The sequence below is a fragment of the Camelus bactrianus genome, chromosome 4, assembly GCF_048773025.1.
Source record: "Camelus bactrianus isolate YW-2024 breed Bactrian camel chromosome 4, ASM4877302v1, whole genome shotgun sequence".
Classification (NCBI taxonomy): domain Eukaryota; kingdom Metazoa; phylum Chordata; class Mammalia; order Artiodactyla; family Camelidae; genus Camelus; species Camelus bactrianus.
Genome location: NC_133542.1, coordinates 56,235,377 through 56,261,806, shown reverse-complemented (window position 1 = coordinate 56,261,806; position 26,430 = coordinate 56,235,377). Strand labels below are relative to the sequence as shown.

Sequence of the window (26,430 nt, the reverse complement as noted above, 5' to 3'; positions counted from 1 at the left end):
CGTCACTGAAACAGTCACTTTCCCTGGTGTGAGTATTGTGCTTTTATTAACAGACACTCACGCCAGTTGTACTTCTGACCGGCTGTCCTCTTCCCATTCTGTACTTGTGTAGCTGAGGTTTGAACCTAAAAGCAGAACTTTGCATTTCTCTCTATTAAATTTAATCTTATTTGATTAGCCCATTGTTCTGGCTTGAGAATATCTTTTGAATCATTTATGTTGACTATTTCCAATTTTGTGAAATCTATGATTTCCATTAATATGCCTTCTAGCCTTTCATTTAAGTTATCGACTTCGTGTTTAATAGGGTGGGCCAGATTACCCCCGGGTGGTGTACCACTGAAGCCTGTCCATTTGTTGTGGTCATCTTATTTTGTTTCAGCAGTTTTTTGCAGTTGTCAAAATCAACTGCTTTTATTTTCCCTTGTGATTATTGGAGCAGCTTTTCTTCTTTCTTTTTCTGGCAGTGCCTTTTTTTCTCCTTATGGTTGAGAAAGCAGACTGGAGCCAGATTCCTGGGTTCTTATCCTGACCCTGTCACTTTTTAGCTGTGTGACCTTGGGCAGGTCATTTCTCTGAAGCCTCAGTTTCTTTTATCTGTAAAATGGGAGTGATAATAGTACTTATTTCCTGGGGTTATAAGGAGTAAGTGAGTTTTATATATATAAAGCATTAGAACAAGGCCTGGCCCATAGTGTTATATAAGTGTACTGTTATTATACTCAGAATTTGTTCTGAGCTCTCCAGTCATATCTCAAATTCTCTGAATTCCCAGAGTTAAATTTGTCTCGTCTTGCAAGCCTGAACCTTTTTGAAGCAACTGTAGTCTCACTTCCCATGTGCTCATATAGCTGGGGCTTAAGGTCTCTTTAATATTTTATCTAATAGAGTTGCTTGAAGAATACATTCATATCCTTTTCATTGTGAAAGAATCAGTGCTCATTAAAGGCAATTTGGAAAATACAGAAAAAAGTAAAAGGAAAAACAAAATCTTACCACCTAAATACAACTTTTTAGTAGGTTTCTTCCCCTCCCTGCCCACCATGTGTAGATACAATCATATCATATGTGTTTTTTGTATTTTACTTTTTCCTTAATAATATCTTAGGAGTATTTTAAATTATGTAGTCTTTGTTTTAAAAAAAAAAACCTATTTTAATGGTTGTGTAACATTTCATTGAGTGAATCATCCATGATCACTTACCAGTTATTGAACTTTCAGGGTGTCAACTTTTAACTGTTCTAAATTAGACTATCTTTATATTTAACCCTTTTTCAGAATTTGTCATTATTTAGTAAGATCCCAAAGCTGAATTCTCAGGCCTGAAGCTATAAACATTTTTAAGACCTGAAGAGTATTTGACAGGTATGATTAAAATACAGTAGGAGGTAGGTTTCTGTCTTTTGTCGTAATCATATCAGTTCCTTTTTCTTCCTTCTCTGAATTACAGTTTAAAGTCCTTGTTTTGGTTTTAATTTCCCTACTTTTTTTCAAGGTTCAGGTTATTTTGGTAAGTTCTTGGTGCTCACATTTGTTCTAGGCTATGTATTCTTTCCATCTTTTGTCCATGTTCTATTAAAACATGAGGTTATTAGAGAGTTTCCATGTAGGCAATGCTGAGGCTTTGTGAGTCCTAGAGTCGCTTAGTTTTAGTGTGGGGAAAACTGTGGAGGGGATCCTGGCTGGTTCCCATGTTCTCAACTCCTGCTTTTTCTTCCTCTGGTAATGTTTTTTTCAGCTACAGTTCTTCAACTGTGTGTAACTGTGGACTAGGTTCTAACCATCTGTTACCTAGATTATTTCAGCAGGGTCACACTTCAGCTGGCTGCCTCCTTTCTAGCTTAAAAAAAATTATTTCCATGGTAATAAGCATATTTCATAAGCTATAATGGAATCTTTTAACCTGATTCTTTTTGGGAAAGCTTTCTTTCTTTTGTAAAACATTAATCCATAGAGAAAAGTAAGAATTCTACAAGATGAAGCTCTTAATTTAAATACATGGCTTAAAAATAGAATATTTTATCTTAAGTAACTTTATGCATGTGATAGTTTTTGAACTTTAATGTGTCTTAAATTAAAACTGTATTTATGTACTTTTTGTTAAAGATATTTAAAGAAGATCACTGCATGGGATTTCAAACTTGTTTATTTCAAAACTTGATTTATCTGAGCAAGAGGAAAACCTACTCACATTCCATTTAGCACCACCAGCCTTCATCTTATCTGTGTTATATCCACAGTTCTCATGCTACATAGATGCTTGCAAGCTTTGTATTAGCGTATGTTTATTTCATGTGTATATACTTTTTAACTGTGTCTATATTTCATTTATTTAAGATCTGGACATTGGTAGTTGGCTATGTGTTGACTGTTTCATTCAAGTGGAATGCAAGCACTGAACGCTACTTGAGAGCAGTTTCAATTCCTGTCTGGATTATATTACTTTTTCATTTAGGTGGGTTCCTTTTTCTAAGAAAGTCTCGCTTAAGGTCAGCAGAGGCTGACTGTGTGAATCCAAGTGAATTTTTTTGAAGTTTTATATGTTGCATTTAAAATTCTTTAAAATAATCGTTTGAAAATGTTCTGCTTTAATCTCTCATTAATCTTTAACAAAAGTGTTATTCTTTAAAATGTCTACTTTTAGTTATATTGAATGTTCATTTTTAAAAAGGTCTTTTAAAAATAATCTTAAAAAGTAGAGCACACTCGGACTATCATGATCATTTCTGAGTGTCATACTTAAGGAGGATTCCTTAGCAGTCAAGGGTGATAAGAGGTACTCAAAATCATGTGTGAGAAACAGTTAAGGGAACCAGAGATGTTTACTCTCAGTAAGAGAAGGGCACTGGGGCTACAGAGGTGGGGAGGAGGTGAAGGTGAGGACAGTATCAAATATGGAAGCCTGTTTCAAGTATTGGAAGGCTTGTCCTGTGAAAGAGTGGTTTAAATAGATCACTGTAACCATGAGGGAGAGATGTCAGAGCAAGGAGTAGCCTCAGAGAGACAAATCTCTCTTCAACTTAAGGATGATCATTGTCAGAGCTACTCAAAGTAATGAGTTCCCCGTTATTTGAGTTGAGTGGCTGCTGGGATGTTGTAGAGTGAATTTTCAGGGACTGTTTTATCTCCAAGCCTTAAGTCTATGAAAACATCAAGTTCTAATTTAAAAACAAAATTCTGTAACTTAGAGTAGTAGAGACCCTATTAGAAGTCGTTTTTAGAGCTACTTATTGTTAAAACTAAGATCCCCTAATATCTGATGGGGCTCATTTTCAATTTAGGGAAGGCAGAAGAAGGAGACAGGCAGGTATATTCATGAGACTCTAGACTAACTCAGGGAAATGCAAATGGCTTTTTTCCCTTGGATTTTTTTTGGGGGTGGGGTAGGGTGAGAGGTAATTAGGTTTACTTATTTATTTTGATAGAAGTACTGGGGATTGAATCCAGGACCTTGCACATGCTAAGCATGCACTCTTCCATTGAGCTACACCCTCCCCCCTACAGATGGCTTTTGATCCTAGCCACTTGTTAGCATTTTTGTCCTGTGCACTGAGGATACAGTTAAGCTTTTTGCCATGCTCTTGTGAGTCACTTTACCTTTTCTTGAGAGAGAACATTCACACCCGGTGGTATTTCCAGGAAGTCAAATCAGGCTCCATGACTTTAGGTTCTATGCTTAGTGCTGGTCATTCTGGGGCTAAACAGGGGATTTGATTTCAGTATAGTCCTAAACCGCGGACGTGCTTTAGAATGGATTTGATCCCTCAGGTGATACATGCCCCTTAAAGGTAGGCTGGCACGTACCCAATCCTTTAGACCAGAGCCTCTGAGAGCAGGGCTGGACTTCTGAGAGGAGCCCTGAATTGAGGTTTCATCTGTTTGGTGGCCTTTTAAAAAAATTTTTTTCCACTTGAAACAATTTTGTTATTAACATATATGCCAAACTGTTCTGTCAGTCTACTAAACTAAGTCTTTTAAAGACAAGTGCTAGGTTTCTGTTTCACTAAAAATGTTCATTCTTAATAATTTGCAGCATCCTTGGCTGGCTCATGGAGAATTCCGGTATTCCTGGTTATTGTTTTCCTGATGTCCGTGGGCACCCTCTATGAAAAACAGAACGGAAAAGAATCTTCTGGTAAGAAATAGGGCATTCTGTTAATATTGCTGTTAAGTATTTGAGAGAGTAGCTTAATTTTAAAAACAAGCTATGATGAAGAAAAAGATGCTATGTTGAACTGCTTTAAATCAGTGGTGTTTCCTGAACAAAAAATAAATTTTAAAAATAGGTGGTTAGACCATGCCCCACCTCTCCCTCTCCTTTTTTTTTTTTTTTGGCATTTTTAATTGAGGTTTAATTCATATAACATAAAATTAACCACTAGCCATTTTAAAGTGGCATTTAGTACATTCCCAGTGTTGTGCAGCCATTATTTCCAAGACATTTTCATCACTCCAAACGGAAGCCCTGTGCCCACTAAGCAGTTAACCATAACATTAGGTCATCTATTTGAGATCTTTCTCTTTTCTTATTGAAGGCACTTACAGCTATAAACTGCCCTCTTAAAACTGCTTTTGCATCCTGTAAGTTGACATATTGTGTTTTCATTTTCTTTGGGCCAGGGTACTGTTTGATTTCCCTTACGTTGATTTCTTCTTTGATACTTTGGTTACTCAGAAGTACGTTGTTTAATTTCCACAAGTTGTGTCCTGTCTAACAAACCATTGCCAAATCCAAGGTCGTGAATATTTACCCCAGTTGATCTTGTATCCTGCGACTTTGCTGAATTTGTTCATTAGCTTTAATAGTTTTTGCGGCTTCTTTAGGATTTTGCAATTGTTAGATCATGTCAACTGCAAATAAAGAGAGTTTGTCTTCTTCCTTCCTAATTTGGATGCCTTTTATTTCTTGTCTGGTTTCTCTGGCTGGAACTTCCAGTACAATGATGTATAACCATGTTCTTTTAAAGATTTTTGAGGTACCCTGATTATAAGTGGCCTTGGTCCAGAGGAGTTTGTTAAAAATACAGTTTTCTAGTGAGTTGTAAGGAGGTGGATGGGTGCAGTGGCTAGGTATAATCATGGACCTGAGATCATCAGACTGGACTTAGTTATCCAGCCATGTGGAAACAGCTGCGACTAGAGGGGGAAATTTGAACAGCACAGATTCTGCGGTGACTAACATTTGTCCCTTTAAACATAAACTACAAGAGCAGATTACTAATTGTAGCGGATTTTTTTTAAAGAAAAAATTAACTTCTCAGGTATGTTTGTTACAGTTAAGTTAGAAAATACAAACAAAAAGAAGGAAATAAAAATCACTAAAACTCCCACTGCCCACAGATGATACCAAAATGTTAACTAATGGCTTTAATGCTGTTAGACTTTTTAAAACAGAAGAAAACTGGATCATAGTGAAATTGGTTTGTAACCCTCATTTTAATTGTCATGAACACCCTTCTGTGTCAGTGAACATACTTCTACATTATTTTTAGCATCTGCATTTTATGCTCATCACGAGGCTATTTGTGGCACTCTGGTGTACTTGTACAGCTGCTTTATAGACGTTTTTCAATTACGTTACTCCTGTATTTATTTGGTAGATGAGTGATGTCTGACAATTGTTAGACATCTTCTATTCATAAATATTTGTTTAAAACTTTAAAATTAATACCTGAAACAAAGAAACTTTAATTACTTATCTCTCTGACAGTGGAAAACAGGAAAGATTTTATTTTCTTTGGTATTTTGCTGTCTTTCTGAGTTTTCTTTGCTCGTCCTGTCTTCCTGGTCACAATCTGTTAGACTCTGTGGGTTATATATCAAACTAGCAGAAGTAAACTTCCTGTCTTGGCAACTACTATAGAAAGCGTGGTGGTTTCCTTTGATTAGCTTTGTCTCCTTTCCCCTTTTCCCCTAATAGTGGTGGTTCAGGCAGCTCTGCTTGTCCTTCAGCCCTCATCCCAGGACAGTTTTCTCCTTTGTTTTACTTCTGGCATCTCTTTAAAAAACTTTTTTTTCAATTGAGGTATATTTGACATATATCATTATACTAGTTTTGGGTGTACAGCATAATGGTTCCGTGTTTGTATATATCTCCACGGTAAGTCTAGTTAACATCCATCACCTTACATAGTAACCAGATTTTCTTTGAGAACTTTTAAGACCTACTCTCTTAGCAACTTTCGAATCTACAATAGAGCATTATTAGCAGTAGCCACCATGCTACATTACATAGCTGTGACTTACTTATTTTATAACGGGAAGTTTGTACCTTTTGACCCTTCATTCATTTTTCTCACCCCCTACCATGGTCTCTGGCAACCGTGCATGTTGGCATGCAAATCAGATTTCTGATACTGTATTTTAGACTACTACAAGAAAAGAAATCACAGAGGCAGAATAAACATTGAGGGCGGATTTGGAAATGTTGGTTTTCCTCGTTTTGTTTATGTTCATTCCAGCCTATTTCAGAATAGGTTATTCTTGATCTAGTATCCACTTTTATGGACTTCTAGTGTAGATAATCCTCATCATAGGATAAATTATTTAACCATTCTTCTTTTTTTTTTTTTTTAATAAATTTCTGAGTATTTTTTTCTTCTTGCCCCTAGAACTTTCTTTTAGGCCTCAGAACTCAAACCATATTAGGACAACCTTTCCCTTCTTTATAGTCAATTCCTTCCTGTAGATGTCACTGTAATATAGTTAGGCACAGGAATGCTTCAGTGTACTGGCCTGGCAGCGAGTGCATTTATTCCTCCCTTGTCATCTCCGCGTCCCATTGTAGGGTTTGTTCTTATATCCTAGTCACCTATGTGTTCATCTTTCTCTATGTCTTCTGAGCTTTGAATTTTTTTTTTCCTTTTCCAGTTTTATTAGGTAGAATTACTACAGTTCGACTACACATACACATTACATTGCATGTAAATACATATGTACAATGTACTGCACATTCTTTTAGTTTACATATATGTATTGATCATTGTTTCTAAGGACAGATTAGAACTTTAGCTTTTTAAAATTATGTAGTTATCAAATGAATAAAGCCAACTACAAAATAAGAATTAACAGAATGCGGTAATCCAATCATAGAGGACAGTCAAATGTGCTTATACATGTTCAAGAAATCAATCATCTTAGTTATAAATAATAAGTAATTCATTTGTGTCCTTATTACTGTTGTTATTATTTTTTAGATTCCTCATATAAGTGATGTCATATGGCATTTTTCTTTCTCTTTCTGGCCCACTTCACTTAGAATGACAATCTTCAGGTCCATCCATATTGCTGCAAATGGCATTATTTTATTCTTTTTTATGCTGAGTGGTGTTCCATTGTGTATATGTACCATAACTTCTTTATCCAGTCATCTGTTGATGGACATTTGGGTTGTTAAGCTTTGAGTCTTTTGCTGCTGTAGAAGCTTTTATGATCTGTGAGTCACTGGATTCACAGAATTAATCCTTCAGTTGTCATCAGAGTCAAAGCATGAATTTTAGTTTCTAGATCCAGAAAACTCTTCTCGTGGGTCTTGCTGAGTTAGTTTCAATGCTTCCTTTGGAACCCAGGGTCCTTACTCAGTGATTTTTCTCTTAGACCTTGAGAGCTCTTACTTGGTATTTTCTGGAACCCCAAGATAATGTGGGAAAAATGTTAAGTGTCTCCCATGCTTTTAAATGTACTATTTTTTTATCCACATATAAAACATCTCCCACCTCAAACCTTGTAAAATAGGTATCTCCATTTTGCAGATGAAGACACTTAATTTTAGAGATTAACTGATGTGCCCACAGTCCCACAGGTGGAGCTAAGATTTAAACTTAGGTCCTTGACACTCACATATACCCAGTGTTCTTTCCCTTCATCAGGCTCCTTGACAAGCATCAGTCATCCTGAAAAAGTATTGGCTGCTGATCCCTCTCGCACTCAGTTGTAGTTGTTAGCTCCTTCAGTCTTCATGTTGGCCCTGGTGGCCTACCACAAGTATGGTACCTAGCTTCTCTGCCTCCCGGAGCCCAGAAGTCTTGCTTGGCAGAAACCTGGAATCCAGCTTTGGTGTGTTCCCTTGGCCTGTGAGAAAAGAGAAACACTAACATTACTGTTCTGTTCGGTGGGTGAGGCCCTGTTAGGCTCTTTAAACATGCTATCTCATTTAATTTTCTTAGTAATCCAGTGAGATTGGTATTACCCTTGTTTTATAGATAAAGAAACTTAGGCGCAGAGGGCCATTTACTCTGCATATGAGAAGTGCTTCTTCAAAAGCCAGGCAAACAACAGGCATCAGCTGTATCTTTCATAGCCTGGACACCCAGGATGAGAAGTACAGGCAGTTACACCTGGGCCTGCTCCTCCTGACATTGGTCATTGTTTTATAAGTGACCAGAAGTACCTTGGTGGGGAAGGCTTCAGAGTTGCCCTAATTGTTTGGGATAGCATGCGATTTGAATGAACAAGTTTGGTCCAGGTAAGCCCTAATTGGAAGAAGAAAGAGAGCAAACTAAATTTTTTTACTGCTTCTCCCACGTTCCCCAGCTCTGCCACTGTCAGTTAAATAGGCCCGGAGAAGCTCCTAGTGGTCCACGTCCAAGCGCTTGTTACTGACCAGTATTACAGTGAAGTGACATTAAAAGCCGTTGAGGATGAGACGCATTTTCCACATCAGTAATGGTAACAGAAGCCTTCTTCAAAGGGAAGTTTACGTGCTGGGGAGATTTTACTTGATACGAAGGGCCTCCTTCCAGGAAGCATGGATGCGTTCCTGACAACTGCAACCGTCCCTGTGAAAGAGAACAGAGTAGATCAGTTATCTCCTTATTTGCACAGGCTTCAAAATATATTTTCCCTTGATTATTAAAAAAATTATTCTGCTCATTGTTGATTTAGCCATATCGACAGGTATCATCTGAACATGTGATCTCTTTCTTATACGTGAGGCTAGGAGTTTCTGTCCCCTGGTGCGAGGCTGCTAGTGTCGGCCGTCTGCTTGTTTGGTCTGGAGTGGGCTCCGTTGTTAGGGCCTCCAGTTAGTACTGGCCCTGTCCGTGGGTAGGCTGACACTTGAGATCTTGGACACTCTTTCCCTTCTTTGTTTGTAGCTCTGGAGTCCCAAGATTATGCTCCCTGGCCTACGTGCCTATTTTTAGCTGGGGCTTTTTTCCCAGAACCATGACTTGCCTAGATTCTCGGTCCTAACATTCTCCTCTAACTTATCAGCTTTCTGCCAAAAACCCTGGGGTTTTTGAAGTGCAGAAGGGTATCACTAGACAGAAGTCATCAAAGTTCATATGTCTGATAAGTAGGAGCAGTTGCCAGATCTTATACCCATAATTTTTAGATACTTTTCGATTTTTCTCTGTGTGCTGTTCCTTCAGTTCCTTTGTGAAGTTTCAGTCATTCTAAAAATGGGCTGAATCATTTGCCTGTTAACTAGGGTGGTAGTGCATAGTTTTCATTAATTTAGCTAAGATTTATTGAATATTTATTGGTGACCTGAGCAAGCTGGAGAAAGTTTTTAAACCACAGTTGTGAAGATTTAATCTATTGGTCTTAACTTTCCCTCTAGTCTTTCGTTGCCAACTGTATGTAAGATATTTTGTGTACCTCTGGGGAAATCTAAAAATGTCTACTAGGTGGGGTAAGACTTAGGGAAATGGCTATAATATGAAGTAGGAAGGGGATGAGAGATATAGGCGAGTACTGTAGGGGTGCTGGTGGCTTTTGCTTAGTTTATCCTGTCAAAGCCAGCAGTTTTGATACAGATGATGGTGATAATAATATCATTTGTTGAACTGAAATCTGTAGAGTCCCACATACCAGGCATTGTTTTAAGCATTTTATATGTATTGTTTCACTTAATTCTCACATGAGATAGGAATTTATATAAGCCCCATTTCACACGTGAGGAGACTAAGGCACCTAAGTCTTAAGTAATTTGCCCATGGTCATCCAAGTGGTAAGAAGTAGACCCAGGATTTGCACCTGGGCAGTCTTGTTTCCTCACCTGGGACCCCAGCCACTGAGCCGCACTGCCTTTGTGAACAGTAAACACAAGCCCTTCCGTCCTCTGGTCTTGTTCTCCCTCTGTATCCTTCCACCTCTCCACTCTTGTTGTACCTGTGTCCCATCCTTATTAGACTTCTTTGAGCAGCACACCCTGCTTTTTTTTTTTTTGCCTTTGTGTTTTTATCCCTGCTTTTTTGTCTTGCTGGAAAGCTTTTCTACCTCTGTCCTCTAAGACACGCACCTCTTCCTTTCACCCCAAGATAAAGCTATTCTGTTTTCTTTATCTGGCTAACTTGTTTAAGTGGATCTAAGGGAAGCCATCTCTTATTATTTTTGTCAGGTGGTCCCTATACAGACTCTTCCCTGACCTCCCAAGCATGACTTCCCCAAATATTCAACACTTACCTCTGCATTAGCTCTTAACATACTGAATCATAACTGACAGTTTAATTATTAAACTGAGCTTGTTAGTCTTAAGTCTCTCATCTTAACACGTAGCCTACTCACTTGTATGGTAAATAAATGCTTAGTGGGAGTTTAGAAGTATAACCCAAATGCAGCTGAACTGAAAGTCCATATTTGAGGAGTGATGCAGTGACCGTGTTATTGTGGAGTTGCTTAACCATCAAGGGACTTCTTTTTCTGAGTCTCTCGGAGATGAGTCACCACTTGATTAAATTACTTAAAAAGAGACAGACTTAGTAATCGAGGACCCTAGACTAATTGTTAATCTTATATGAGAGAATACTTTGCTTTTTTTGAATTTTGAGTGGAAGCAGTTTTTGTTTTTTTTGTTTTTCCCTGTGCTGTCCCAGGCCATTAGTCATTAGGTGTTACCAACCTTTGCTCTTGAGTGGAGCCTAAGAAATCTCTTGTGGGTGCCCAGGGACCTAAGACCTTTCTGGTTTTTACAACTTCTGTCCAGAAGTCTAAGAAGAACTTTATTATGTCCAAAATCTTCATCCATTTTCCCTACGTGTTATCTATTCATCACCAAGTCTGGTCCACTTTGACTATTCCATGTTTCTTAAATGCAGCCACTTTTCCAACATCTCCCCTGTTGACCACTGCAGACCACGCTCTTATCGTGTCTTGTCCGTAGTTGTGCAGTAATGTACTTCCTTGGACTGTCTCTTAGTCCTCTGTACTCTGTTCATGACTGAACAGTAAGAATGATCTTTTTGTATCTCAGAACTGATTGTTTACAGAGTGGGGAGATGTAGTCATAAAAGGGCAACATGAGAGATTTTTGCAGTGATGAAACTGTTCTGTATCTTGTATCCATGCTGATGTTCTGATTGTAATAGTGTACTGTAGTTTTGAAAGATATTACCATTGGCGGGGGTTGGGAGTACTGGATAAAAGGTACAGAGGATCTGTTACTTCTTACAGTTGCATATGACGTTACAGCTATCTGAATAACCTAATTATCTAAAGCTCTTCAGTGCCCTCCTGTTCCTTGTAGGGTAGAGATTAAAGTCTTAGTGCCGTCTCCTGCCACTTACATCACCTGGCTTCCCATCTCCAGCCTTGTTCGTTCGATACCAGTTTCCTACCAGCCGTCTGCGTTCCGACACACTGACCTTTCAGTCTCTTTAACGAGCCAGCCTCTTCATTTTAGCCTTCCTGTTCGCTTCCTTCTATCTAAAATATTATTTGCCTTCCTTTGGTTAATTCCTCCTCATCCTTTGTATGTCAGCTTCATTTTGACTTCTTAAAGAGAAGCCTTTCCTGATTCTTCGGACTAAGTCAGATTTCTTTTGTTAGGAGCTCATGAAATACGCAGTATTTTTTCTTTATAACAATCATCATGGTTTGTATACATTCATTTATGTAGTTCTTTAATTCGTATCTGTCTCTTCCACTAGACTCTTTGGGGGCAGCACCTGTGTCTTTATCCTCAGCATTCAATACTGTGAGTAATTGAACATGTAAGACATGAAAGACACTGTCTTTCTCTCTCAGCCCTGTTCTCTTACTGGCATCTAAGAAACACTTCAGATACTAAGGCCAGGAGAGTAGGTCCTTCTCCAGGCATCTGACTTACGCTGTCTTCCTAGATCATGAGTTTGAGTTTCTTTTGGATTGCCAAAAAAAAAAAAAAAAAAAAACAAACCTCTTCCAGGTCACAGAGGCATTTATTAGAGGAGGAATAGGATGTGGTTGAGCGAGAGATGAGTTTGATCCTGTGGCAGAATCTACCAAGGAGCCATATCAGGCCCTGGCCTGCTTACCTCTGGGAGGTGGCCAGCCTTGGATTTGTTGGGTATGCAGAGTTTATTTGGAGCTGTAATTCATGACCTTAGGAAGATCGTTGCTCTATTCATTGGCTTGGCAGAATTTTATGTTGTCGCGTTGAATGTTGGGCTACCAAAAGTAAGGTCCCAGCTGTATGAATGTGGGTGTGTGTATGATTTGGGGACTAGGAACAGTCAGCATTCTTAGTTGGACAATGGAATCCATGCCAACTAGTCTAAGTAGAAAGAGGTATTGGTTCACATAAGGAATTTTTATATACAGGATTTTTGGAAAAACCAGGCAATTAAGCTTGGATCTGACAGGCAGAAGCAATGCAACCCAGAGAAATGATCAACAACACCAGAGGACTGTTTGATTAGAAGTGCCTCAGCTACTGCTGCCTGCCACAAAGTTAGGGATCAGACAGCAGAACCCCTGAAACTTCTGCTAAGTTCCTGCAGAAAAACCACATGCCTCCATGACTGTGTTTGACATGAGAGCTTCCAAATTATGGTGAGTCACTTAGGGCTTCCAGGTCTGCGCAGGTGTATCCCAATGTGGAACTGCAGCTGCAAAGAGTCCGGAAAATTCAGTCTTTAGCTCTCCAGTCTGTAGGGTGCAGGAAAGCATGCTAGAACCTGGTATCATGTGAGCTAGTCTGTGTTGTCTGCCATAGCAAATTAAAGGTTAACCAGTACAGATGGACCTCATTGGCCAGTGAATTTTTTTTTTTTTGAATCTAGTGCAAATGGTTAAGTCTAGTTTACCACTTGGTAGGAACTTAACGTGGGGACATATAAATATGTGAAACAGGATGATGATGACATTTTAGGTTTTCAACTGGTGGATTTTGCCTGTGCTGAATTTTGAACCTTATAGGTATACAGTTGACCCTTAACCATGTTGGGGTCAGGGGTGCTGATTCCATGTGCAGTAAAAAATCTGCAAACTTCTATCTCTCCCTCAAAGACAAAGAAGTTGATAACTGACTCCCTCAAGGGCAGGAAGCTGAAATAGTTTGGGTAGAATCAGGATTCAGATCCTAGTTCTTTTGATTCTTATGTTGTGCTCTCTAATCAAACAAAAACTCTTTTCTACGCTTAATTAAAGATCTGTAAAATGAAAATAAAGATACTATATTTACTGAAAAAAATCCATGTATAAGTGGACTTGGGCAGTTCAAACCTATGTTGTTCAAGGATCGACTGTATATGGTTTTGCATGATACCCAGACATTTGCATATTCATTCATGGGATGTTATTGAGAGCACTGAGTATGAGCTTTTCCATACTATCGTCAGAACTAGTGATACAAAGGAGAGTAAGTCTGCATTCAGGAAGCTCACAGACTTGATGTGGCAGTGTTTTTCAACAGAGGTGTGCATTAAAATTAACCTGTGAAGTTAAAAAAAATAAGAGTGGCAATCCACATTTATATATCCACTGTCCGCCACACGAAGGTCCCAAATGAGAGCTACACAGAGAATCAAGGAACCTGCATTTTTAGCAGACTTTCTTGTTGATTCTTAAGCTTTCTCCCTTGGTAAAGAACCATTGATCTGGTGGGTCAGTAATAACCATTTTGTTTTATTGCTATTGAAAACTTAGCACTGTGTTTCAATTTGTAAGTTATTTTCCATTTTGTTCATTGCCTTTAAGAAGCTTTAAATATGCACGTTTGTTTTACAGGAGCAGAGTTACCAGGGCAGGTTATCTCCATGGCAGCTTCTACTCTAGCGACCTTGGCCATCTCCATCACAGGGTATGAATCGAACGCTGAGGACCAGCCCTCTACCCAGCCTGCAGGTGACTGGCGTTGTGAAGAATGCCTTCCCAATCATTCTGGAAAATGAAATGTACATGGAGGATAAAATTAAGAAAGACACTAGCATCACAAAGTGCTACTTACTGGTCCTTCATTTTTCTCTCTGTTTCCTATTTTTACATTTTTTCTTCTCATCTTTGTTCTCATGTATCAGTTTTTTCTTACATTTAATTGTTTACCCTCTTAGGTTTCTTATCTTGATTCTTCATTCTTTTTTTTTTTTTAAGTGCTTTTCTTTTCTTCTTTTTTGAGTTATTCTTTCTCACTTTCCTTACATATTATTTCCCTTTTCTTGGTGTCTCATTTACCTTTGTCCATATTTTCCCCCACTTAATCCTTTTATTTTCCGTGTCTTCTGCAGCTGTCAGTTCTCCCCTATTGTTCTATTTTGCTCTCTTTATTTTGCTTTTGTTGTTTTGTTTCCTTTCTCTAGCTTTCTTTCGTTTTTTATTTTTCGTCTCCCAGTCGTTCATTTCCCTGGCATTTCTTGCTTTTCTTCTCAAAGTTGGCTTTGTATGCGCATGCTGTTAATATATTGACTGTTTGCCTTAAAATTGACCCGTCTGGTTGTTCTGGATTCAGTGCTCCTGTGAGATCCAGCTGGTAGGTTTACACCAGCTTTAAAGTCACCCTGTCCTTACACAGAGTTCAGGAATGTGAAAGGCCATCTCTCTCTGTGCTGGGAGGTCCATTAGTGCCAGAGGTTTTTGAGTTAAGGAATATTTTTCATGAGCACTTCGTGAAGAACTGACTTTAGAAAAGTCTTGAAAGAAGGGATCAGCTAAGAAAAAGGCATTTGGGGTAGTAGAGAAATTTACTTTTCCTGCACGTTGAGCCATGTTTTCGAAGTGGGGAGGGGATGATATTTTGGTTATGAACTTACTATTCTAAGTATCTGCCACATCTGCCAACATGAAGTTTCCAAATTAGAAAGATATTCAGGGAGCAAAGTCAAACAGAAGCATATTATAACTAGCTTGGGCTTTAGCCACAGACCTCAGGGTAAAATGTTAGTTCTGGTGAAGTGGACTGACTTAACCATGGTGCTAGTTATATCAGTAGTAGAAATGTACTCATAACTAAGTATTTAACATAAAAAGAAATAGTAAAGAAATTATAATACCGCAGTCAGAGGGCTACTATGTGGTTGCTTGTGAAAATCATGAAATAACAGGGAAGGACATTCTTAGAACAAATACTTAGCACCTGCTGTATGTCAGGTACTATTATATGTGCTAGGAATTCAATGGAGGGGAGAGCAAGACAGACAGGGTCTTAGCTCTCCTGGAGCTGATATTTAACTGGAGAGAGAAAGAGGTAAAGGTTGTAAGTGGAAGATGATACAACTGTGTAAAACTATGTAAAGACAGTTGGGCAAATAGAGGGTTGGGATTATGCATGTTCGCTTATTTCTAGACTTTATAAAATATGGTATACTTTTATCACTAACTTTTTTATAAAAGGCAAAATGCAGGTTTTAGGATCTTATTTCCATCATGGTGTATTCTGAGTAATATTGCTTTAAGGGCTGCGTGATTTCTGATGTATATGGTATATTTTGGTAAAACTAGGAAACAGGAATAATGTAACTCTAGTGAAATGTAAAATAGTAGTTGCATTGTTAGAAAACAGTGCCTCGTGTGAAATAATTCATGTGATATACCAGATCTGAACATTCCTCACCCCCAGCAAACTGTCATTTCTTGTATCTTGTTCTAAGGGAAGGACATGCTTCAAAGCCCTGGGTTCTTCTTGCAAGAGTAGTCGGCTCCATTTAAATGAAATGACACTGAAAAGCCATATTATTTCAGAAATATCTATAAATACATCTATAAAATTATATTAAAATAGGAATTTTTAAAAATAAGAATTCTGTATACTGATATTTGTTGCTTTATATGGTTTAAGTAATTTTCATGGGCTAATTACAGTTCTGATCTACATTGTCAAGTGTTTTTCTTTAGTTTTTTGTTTAAATGATACATGTATCATTAAAAAACTTGAACAGTGTAAAGTGTATAAAGTGAAAAGTAAAACATTTCTCATTGTCTGTCCTCCCCCACCAGCGAACAAATTTCTCGAGATTTAAATGCTGTCGGTATTAATTTCCCACACATTTTTTCATTGCACATGCAAACATATATCCAGGTCTTTTTTTTTTTTTAACCCAATGTAATCGTACTATCAGAATACATTTTGAAGTCTTAAAGGAAGGTAGCCTAGCTAATTGCTCTGTAGTACTGTTTATTAATGTGGACTAAGTATGTGGGTGATTTTTTTCTTTCCCTCTTCAGGGACAGAAACCATGGACCGAGGAGAACCCCCTCCAACACTGTCCTCATCTTCTTCACCCTCCTCCCCTTCACCCACCTCGGGCAGACCAAGGCCTGAAGTTGGAACATTTCTTAGAAAGAAGAAAGCTAGCGATATCTACTTTGTGTCCCTCGTTTGGGCCATCATTGGAGTCCAGGTCTGGTTGAATCTGTGGATCATACAGCTGCTGCCAGTGCCTATTGCAGGTAATTGGTTGATTATGATCTTGCCTTGAAGACTTTTTTTTCTTTAACTTTTAGATTTTAGTGTTTTAGATACTTTTACTGTCTTTTTGAATAAAAAGGGAGAGCAGGCTGTGAAAAAGGTAGCTCCCAAAAGGTTTTTACAACCTGTAATTAACCTGGGCTTATTCTAGAGACCATAGGCGCTTTCCTAGGACCTCTCCAGAGATTTGAAAGTGCTGATGAAGGAATTGTTGAACTGGTATGTAACACTGATCTCATGGTTCAGAACAGTCAGCTGGACCATTAGATTATAAGACCAGGGCTAAGGACACAGAAATCCCTGGAGTTAGGGAAATTATAGTGACGAGGGTCAGTTATCCAGGATCCAGACTTCAAGACAACCCTCACAGGAAGTAACACCTCTCTAGCTCCACCACCTTCTTAGCTGGCCTTTGATAGAGGCTTAACCCCTGCTTGAAGGGCCACTGCACTGTCCAGCTGCAGAGGAGTACCTTTGTGTTGTGGTCTGTGCCTAGTCCCCACTGACATTGTGCCGTGGACAGCACACTCGTGACAGCCCTGCTTGGACCCACCCTGCTTCTCTACTGGACCCTGGTAAAAGGTTCACACATACAGAGCAGCATCAAGTAAAGAAACAGAAACACAAATGAAAATGTTACTGTGCGGTGGTATAAAATCATGATGCATATGGAATACCTTATACTCTTCTGGTTACTAAACATCTAAAGAAAGAACAAAACGTGGCAAGTGCAGCTACAATAGCCAAGGAGATTAGGACACGTCGGAGGTTAGTATTCTTTACCTTGGAAGGGTAAGGTGTGAGGGGCCAGGATTGCAGTCACTGAAATCTTCATGGTCAGAGTATCTTCTGTTTATATGGGTTGTGAAGTAATCCTTGACCCCTTTAAGGATTCAGACTTCACAGAGAAGGTGGGGTATGGGTGGGTGGGGATTGTGTGAAAAGTTACTTGTCCCATTTACATCAGTTTGGAATATTTTGAACTTTCTTCCCTCCCTCCTCAAAAATAAAGTTGTCTTTCACACTAGCTTTACTGGTTTAGAAAGATCACGTGAAATTAAGTGATCTTTTCATGTTATAACTTTGTAAGCTACCATTTGTTGATGTATGTATTTCTCATATATCTTATAGTCTGGATACTCAAAAAGCTTGTGATTCACTTCGGCGTGGTGGACTTCCTGGAGAAGCGTGGCTCTGTGTGGTGGCAGGTTATAGAGAACTTCCTGAAGGAGCGGCAGGAAGCCCTGGCGCCATGGCCAATCATCGGGCTTGGAAAATTCTTGTTAAAAGTTGATAGCAAGGTATGGCATTTTAAGAACTTCGGCTGTTTTAATGGAGTTTATATATTTCATTGTCTAAAATACTGTCTTATGGCATATTAGTGTTCATGTTGTAATTGTTGATAACACATTTAATGTCTGATTTTGTGATGCAATTTAAAGCCTAGAATTATGGTTTATATAAGGGTGGGATAGATTTAGTTTGAATAAGTATTGTGTAAGTATTTTTCTGTCTTAAAAATGGGAGAAAAAGATCTTATGGAGCTCCTAGTTCAACCTGCTCATTTTGTAAGGACCAAATGGAAATCTAGAGGGGTTAAGTGACTTGCCTAAAGTTAAATAGCCAGGTAGGGGCTCATTTCATTGAATATTTTTGGAGTAATTTCCATGTGTCAGTCACTGTGCTAAGTCCTAGGGAAACTCAGATAAATCAGGGAAGACTAGACACAGAAGCTCTGGTAAAGAGGCAGCAATCCATTAAAATTTAAAGGCTGTGTTAGATTCAGAGGCTTAGTGGTTAAGAGCATGGGCTCTGAATCCAAACTCTGGTTTCAGATCCAAGTCGTGTATTAGCTTTGTGACCTTAGATGGGTTTCTTAACCTTTCTGTTCCTTGGCTTCTTTATCAATACAGTGAGAATAATGACAAGTATCTCATAGGATGGTTGTGAGGGTTAAGGGAGTCAATATATGTATAATTTTTAGATCAGGGTCTGGTACACTGTAAGCTCTGTATTAGCTCTTATTATAATTTGTGGAGGAAAAGTATGTACAGGATACAGTGATAGTACTGAGCAAGAAATGACTTACTGTTGATGAGCAGTGGGAGAGGGGAGGATTTCCAGAGGAGGTGATGCCAGAGCAGATTTTGAAGCATAAGTAGGAGTTTATTAGGAAGACATGGCAAGAAGAACAGGTGGATGGAGCAGTGCCAGGGCACAGAGATTCCCACAGCGCGGGAACACCAGAAAAATGATCACGGCTATGATGCGTGAAGTATGTGTCTAACATGTATTGGGTGTACTTTAGGGAAAACCCTGCAAAGAGCATTGATAGTCACTCTGGTGATATGCTTTTTAGTCTTTATAGTTTTTATATCACTAATAATGTCTTAAATCCTATTTTTACTGATTTTTAAATTATGTGTCCACTAATTAGCATTAGGCATTACAGTGCTAAATATTGTGAGGTGTAGACAGGTAATGTTTAAGTGAGAAAAAGCAGGATGTTACATATAGTAGAAAAATGTGTGCCTAAAAAATGAAAAAGGAAGGAAATCAGAATCTTAGCTAGGTCTGCTTTTCAGCCAGGTGTTCCAAATGAGCGCTGAAATGTTTTACTCTTTAAATAATGTGAATTAAGTAATATTATAAAATTACAAAGTTCAATGAAAATGTAGCATATGAATATGACTTCGTTTATTCAAGGTCTTCCTTTTAGTGCATGAGATGTGAAGGAATCTCAATTATCGCTTTGATCTTTGCAATTTGGTGTGACAGTGTAAGCCTACAAGCATTCATGTTGTTTTATGCATTTTAAATTATTGAATTGCCAACAAAGCTTGTGGTTATCATCATTTCAATCGTGTACCTTAAAAGGAATACTTCATTCACTTGATTTTAAAACTTAATGCATTACAGTTTTTCCCCCCGGTTTTCCTTTGTCAGAGATAATTTCCTCCTCATGCTCTCAGTGACTTTCTTTTCTTTTTCATACTATTACTGCATTCTCTAATGATATGCCACTGTTCTTATCTTCTTTTTCTCACCTTACCCACTATCCTCAAGCTCTGGCACTGGCTAAATAAGAAGGTAAATGAACACCAGGATGCTGGTTTTTACTATTGAATTCTGTAACTCCCCCCGTATCTTCGTTCTCACCCTGTTTCTGTCCATATGTCAAACTAAGTTTCTGTTTTTAAAGTTCAGATTATAAGCTATGGAAGGTCGTGAAGCATTAATATTCCCACAGTACAACTTGCTAAAAACCCAAAGCTATTTATTTAGGTGTGGACGGCATCTCCTTGCCCAAGCGTGTGTAAGTTCTGTCTTATAGTCCTTTTGTCCACTGTGATTTCCATTCCTTCTCAGCTCTACCATGTGGCCCAAAGGAGATTCTAGTCTCCTTTGATGTGTGAGAGCACATCAGGCAAAAGTTACTAAAAAGGAAAGAGAACTCTTTATTGCTGCTTTTTTTGAGAAATAACATAGGGCTTTTTTAAAAAGATAAATCTGTGAAATATTTGTATGGTTCCCTTGGCTGGTAGTTTTATATATTGTCTTTTTTTATAACTAGTATTCCAGAATTTCATTGTTAACTTAAAAAAGATTATAGTCATGGCCTATGACATCTAATTTTTATGTATTTCCCAAGGTATGAGGTTGTATCTATGGTAAACGCCTCACATGATTGGCATGGAATTTCTAATAACTTCAATAAAGGCTAATCCAGATATATAAGGAGTGCCTCACCTCTGACATAGAGCCACATACAGCAGGTCTAGACTTAATTTCATCAGATCCCAAAGGGGAGATAGCAGAAGGTGACATCACTCACATGTATTGTCTTTAAACACAGTAAGACTTTAAAAATCTTCAGTGAAAGTATTATAGCAGGCCTTAAGAAAGATGTGGTACCTCTGGAAATAGATCATAATGAGACTTGAGACTGTAAAGAATAGGGGTTTACTCCTTCTTTTGAAACAGAAGAAAAGGGACACTTGACAGTGCTTAAACTTTTAAACTTTGAATTGAAAATAAACTGTAAAATAGATAAATACACACACACCACCACCATCACTACCACACACACGCATGGGCACCAACACATACAAGTGGCTATGTAAGCCTCCATTCCCTACAAAACTAGTGTGAGTAAATGAGTTTGATCCTTGGCAAGTGATAGTGCTGCAAACATAGGTTACATTTTCTTACTTTGATCAAAGTAGGTGGTTTTATTTCCCCAAGTTGTGTATATTGAAATTATCCTCAAGAGATGAAAGGAGGACTAAGGTCACTAGATTGAATCTGGCTTAACCTTTGGTGACTAAATGAATTAGATAATCTAATTCATCCTGAGTAGTTGTGAGTTAGTTTTAAAAGATTCCTAGGAGATCAGGAAACGTTTTTTCTCTTCTTTGATGATTCCGTGTAGCATTGGTAAAGTAGGAGTAACTGCTTTGGGGTATGAGAGCATGTGCTCCAGAAAAGCACAGAAATAAGTCGAGGTCTGTTTTGTTACATTTCATCCAAGGTCAGAGTATTTGCGGCATTGGGTATTTGGTATTCCAAGTTCAAGTGGAGTGAGTTAGAAACTAATTCAGGAGAAGAAATAAGGGTGAGAGACACATTTGTGGTTAATTGAAATGTAACTGTTTCTCAAGGCTTAATTGTTTATTTCTTCTTACTTCTTATTTGCACTAAGACTCCACTAGAATTTGGTTAAAAAGGCAAAGCAAAATAAAAACATGGGTCTAAAATAATGAAATAGAAAACTCAGTAGTGGAATTACACTCTTAGTAGCTTGATAAATAGGGCCGATCAGTTTAGAGGTTTCAGAGTCTTTTGATGCAACTATAAATTTACCAACATCTCTACATATGTAAAAAAAAAAAAAAAAGCAGGCCCCTCATTTATACTCAGAACATTCAGAATGTCATTTTAAAATTACTCCCCTTCTGCTTTTAGAAAATAAAATTTAAAAACCAAAATAACTGCTCATAGCATAGAAGGCTGGGCAAGTTACTAGAAGACTGCAATTTTCATGAGCAGGGTGGGGCTGACAGGTGGTGTGGTTTCCTTTGCCCAAAGCAGAGCACAGGATGGGATCATCAGCTTCACGGGATAGCGCCTCTCATTTTTTTCGGAATTCTCTCCTCCATCCCCTTCCCCGTCTCCATTGCTTCCCCGTCCATGTTTCTCTTTCTGTGTCTATGAGTTGCTGTTTCCTTCCTTAAGAGTTTTTTCCATTCACTCTTTCAGGGAGTTCTTTTCCTCCATAAATTTCCTGTCCTCTTTGATTTTTCCTCTCAGTTGGGCCTTAGTTCCCTACATTTTTAGTCTTTCCCACTTTTTTCTCTTTTGCTATCTCCCTTTCGTCTGTTTTCTCACCTTATCTTAGATGGCTATAATGTGAATAGAACCCCCCTCCCAACTTTTTTAGCTTATGTATTGAGTATCTTAAATGATTCTATTTGCAGACATACCTTGGAGATGTTGTGGGTTGGGTTCCAGAGCACTACAGTAGAGTGAATATTACAATAAAGCAAGTCACATGATTTTTTGGGGGGTTCCTGATACATATAAAATTTGTTTACACTATACTGTAGTCTATTGTAGTGTGCAATAATGTTATGTCTAAAAAAATGTACAAACCTTAATTAAAAATGCTTTATTGCTAAAAAATGCTCACCATCATCAACCTTCAATGAGTTGTAGTAGTAACATCAAAGATCACTGATCACAGATCACCACAGCAAATATAATAGTAATGAAAAAGTTTGAAATATTGGGAGAATTACCAAACTGTGATACAGAGACACAACATGAGCAAATGCTGTTGGAAAGACGGTGCCAGTAGATTTGTTCAATGCAGGGTTTGCCACAAACTTTCTTTGTAAAAAAACACATTATCCTTGATGCACAAGAAATTGAAGCGTGATAAAGCGAGGTATGCCCGTATTTTACATTTTGAATGAACATCTAACCCTCAGTATTATCCCTTGAATATTAATTTTGGTTTAGATGCCTCTTATTCCAACCCTTAGGTATGGGCTTGTGACAGGAAAACTCTGCCCTGGTTTAACAACAAAGTGTGACTTTTGTAATGTTGTACGTAATGTGTTTGTGACTATTCCATGTTTCATACGTTAAAAATATGCAGACATAAATTTAGATTTTTATACTTTACAAATAAAATACCAGTTATGTTACTATATTTCAGGATACGACTTTTCTAAAACAATTGAGGCTCTTATTTTCAGAAATTATTATTTCTGAATACAAATCTGGTCTTAATTCTGAAATTATTTATCTTGCTATTCAAATATTGACTGAGCTTCTACTGAATGCCATGCACTGTTAGGTTTTGAAGATACGGAGAGGAGTAAGACAACACCAGCTCTTTCCTCAGGAAACTGTCCCAAGAACTAGGTGCAAAGTTGGTTTCTGATTGTGAAACTTGACAGTTTCATTGACTTCAGAACTTACATTTAAAATATGACCTCTGACCTTCCATATCTTAGAAACCTGTTATTGCTTTTTTTTAATCTCTACATTGTCTTTAATGCTTTGGTAGCATGCACTGAAAATTAACTCTTCTGTTTGAAGCTGTAATTGTCAAGATAAAAGATGCACTTTTTATCTTTGAGTTCACTAGAGCATTGTTTTCTTAGTGACAGTGTCCTTCATGAAAGATAAGGAGATAGAAGCTTACAACCATTGAGTGGAAAGTCAATGTTTTAGAAATCATGTTTTTATTTAACCACCATTCTTTGCTCTTGGTTGTTTAACACACTGTTTGGAGAGCATAACTCAGATTTAAAATAACTTCCTTGGCAATGCTCATGTTGGGGTTGAGGGGTGCAGTGTGGTGTTTCAGCAGTTGTAAGTCTGATTGAATTTTTGAAATGTTATATGGTAACTTTGCCTGGCAGGAATTCTAGAAATCTTACCAGAATTACTATATATTCTGAAAGCAAAAAATTTTTTAAGTATAGGATTATCTGTGATTGTGAAAAATGAGAGTAGTTATACTCAAAATAAAAGGCCAAGTAGCATTTAGGGAAAGCATCGTTTTGATTATTGATTAAGGAATAACCACCACATTAATGCTGTTTCTTTATTTATAGTCACTTCATTATAATTTGTCATGAAACTTATGTTTTAAGAAGAATAGACATTTCAAGTGCAATATTAGAGTTTTTGAAGTATTATGAAATATTTCAAATATAAGAAGATAAAGAGAGCACCCACATGCCTGTCCTCCAACGTGATAAAATATTACCTGTGTAATTGAAGCCCACTTTGCACTCCTTCCTGATTGTGCCTCCACTTCCCAGCCCTTTCTGCCCCAGAGTAACTATTATTCTGAAATTAATACTTATCATTACCTTAACATTAGATTTCTGTTTTCATAACTCTAATGACATCAAAAGGAAAAAAAATATTTTGAGTGTAATTCTTGTTGGGTCCTACTTTATCTATATAATTTAGGACATACCTGTTTTATAAGAGGCATACTTTTTCTAAAGTCATTTACGTTTGCTAAGTGACAGTAAAATACCATGAGATTTGAGGTTACTAGTGGATTGTCATTATTTTGTTTAGAATATTTACTGGATTATAAATTATAATTTGAAATGTAAATATATCACAGTGCAAGAATTCAAGCAAAGATAATAGGTTATGTTCAAATTGACTGCCTTTTCTTAGATATGATAATAATGAACTCTTTCTATAACAACATTGGTAATTAATAATAAACTCTTTGTATAATAACAATGGTAATTAATACTGTTAGTTAATTTTCTAAAGTTGCTTTTAGCTTTCACTGCTTTAATCATTATGTGATAGTTTGTTTTGTAATACTGAATATCCTGTTTTGTCTTTATGGCATTTGAATATATATACGTTTTACTGAGTTGTGCTTGAAAGATAACTAATTTTCTTTTTCATTTCTGCAGATGATCATCTGGTTGGAGAAGATGTTAGACAAAATAATTAGCATTTTCATCATATTTTTGTTAGTGATAGGAACCCTTCTTTTAGCTCTACTCCTGACTGCAAAGGTAGAGTACAATTACTGTTATCATTAATGAACTCTTAATTGTTAGAATTTGTAGTATGGATAAGTAGCTAGCAGATGCAGACCTGGGAAATGTTACTTTGCTTATAAATATGTATAACAGTTAAAGTATTTATGATTTTTGTATCACTGGTTTTGCCATGAATTTGCCTAATACATTTTTTACGTGCGTTTTTATTTTGTCATAAAAATCCTCAAAGGTAAATGCAGATGAAAAACTGAGACACTGAGGGAAAAGTAGCTTCTTTGGTCAGTAGGAGAACTATGATCTGATCTCATGACTCCTAGTGTGGTTCCTATTTACTCAATCAGAATTTGATTCCTTTCCTTCTTGTCTCATTGGTCTTTGTGCTGATTTACCATTAGGCTCTTGATTTCTCACTTTCCAGGTTGCATTTCCTCTTCCCCTTCTTAGTTTGGACTGCTATAACAGAACACCCTACACTGGGTTCCTTTAACAACAGACATTTATTTCTCACGGTTCTGGAGGCCAGAAGTCCCAGATGAAGGTGCCACATGGTCAAGTTCTTGGTAAAGGCCCTCTTCCTGTTTATAGATGGCTGTTTCTCCTTGTGTCCTTCCATGGTGGAGAGAAAGATCACCCATGTTTCTCCTTATAAGGGCACTACTCCCATCTTGAGCACTCCACCCCCATGACCTAGTTTCCCAAAGGCCCTACCTCTTCATAGCCATCACACTGGAGGTTAGGATTTCAACATACAAATTTTGGGAGGATACAAAAATCCAGTCCATGTCATCTTTTTTTCATCAAAGGAAATCATTCTCCAAAGTAGAGCTAAAATTTTCTCTGTAGTGATTGACTTTTTTTTTTTTTCTTTTCAACTTTTACGGTGTATCTTAATCTTTACTTTATCTGGACCTCACTGAACTCTGCATCCCGGATTTTGAAATGTTGCTTTCTAGGAATTGTGACGCTTATATGAAATCATGGATATGAAAAATTCCCGAATAGTGCGGTTGAAATAGCGTAGCACCTGTCAGGTCAATAGATAATCTGATATGCAGCTGTTTACTAAAGAATTGCATTGTTTCTTGCTATCTGACTCTCCATTTGGATGTCCTGTTCTCAGTCATTCTTAGCCTCGATATGCCCTGATCTTATCATTTGCTTCTAACAACCTGTTCTTTCTGTACCTCTGTTTCAGTTTCAATACAGTTTTTATCTGTTCTTTGGCTATTAATCATGTGTAGTCACTTATGTGGTCTGTATAGACTTGTTTAGAGACTTTGTTTTGTTATATTTCACTCAGACCTGCCACTGTACGTTCTTCTAGCTCTCAGAGAAACCTTTCACCAGTATGGTCTTCCGTTTTCCTTTTTTCTTTTTCCTCTCTTTTCTTCTATTCTGCTTTCCCTTCTTTGTCCCTTTGTGTAGGGTCTCCTTTCCTGCCCATCTCAATTGTTCATCTTTCAGGTTCTTTTTCTTTGTTCATCCCGTGCTTCAGTGAGCTTTTACTTCCCTGAACTTTGATAACATGTGTTACTGAACCACTTCTTTGTGGTCTAGGGTTCATGCAAACTGAGCCTTTGAAGGAGACTTACTGGTTAACTAGTTCATTCTCCCAGCCAACAAAGGGATCATTCTCTAAAACACCGTGACGGTATCCACTTGACTGTCTTTTAGACTTCTCGGACGTAACAGGTGAGAGCTGAATTCCAGACCCTCCCTTGCTTGTCTGTTCTTCTCACAGTCTTCCCGTTTCAGTAAGTGACTGCTTCATT

General features: G+C 37.7%; 1 protein-coding gene and 1 long non-coding RNA gene across 4 annotated transcripts in view; one reads left to right on the top strand and one right to left on the bottom strand.

Moving 5' to 3' along the window:
- TMEM245 (transmembrane protein 245) overlaps positions 1 to 26,430 on the top strand; it is a 79,903-nt gene that overhangs the window by 7,004 nt on the left and 46,469 nt on the right. For 2 of the 3 annotated variants that reach the window (XM_074361955.1, XM_074361957.1), the window contains exons 2-8: positions 2,339 to 2,456; positions 4,035 to 4,136; positions 13,931 to 14,047; positions 16,361 to 16,585; positions 17,736 to 17,905; positions 19,671 to 19,694; positions 24,566 to 24,670. In XM_074361955.1, the coding sequence (XP_074218056.1) occupies positions 2,339 to 2,456; positions 4,035 to 4,136; positions 13,931 to 14,047; positions 16,361 to 16,585; positions 17,736 to 17,905; positions 19,671 to 19,694; positions 24,566 to 24,670 (861 nt within the window). The remainder of the gene's footprint in view (positions 1 to 2,338; positions 2,457 to 4,034; positions 4,137 to 13,930; positions 14,048 to 16,360; positions 16,586 to 17,735; positions 17,906 to 19,670; positions 19,695 to 24,565; positions 24,671 to 26,430) is intronic. The other variant, XM_074361956.1, reaches the window with a different exon arrangement.
- LOC105080971 (uncharacterized) lies at positions 6,846 to 9,096 on the bottom strand. Its single transcript, XR_836396.3, has 3 exons — positions 8,930 to 9,096; positions 8,604 to 8,778; positions 6,846 to 8,071 (listed from the first exon to the last, which is right to left on the bottom strand). It is a non-coding gene; the product is annotated as an uncharacterized LOC105080971 (long non-coding RNA).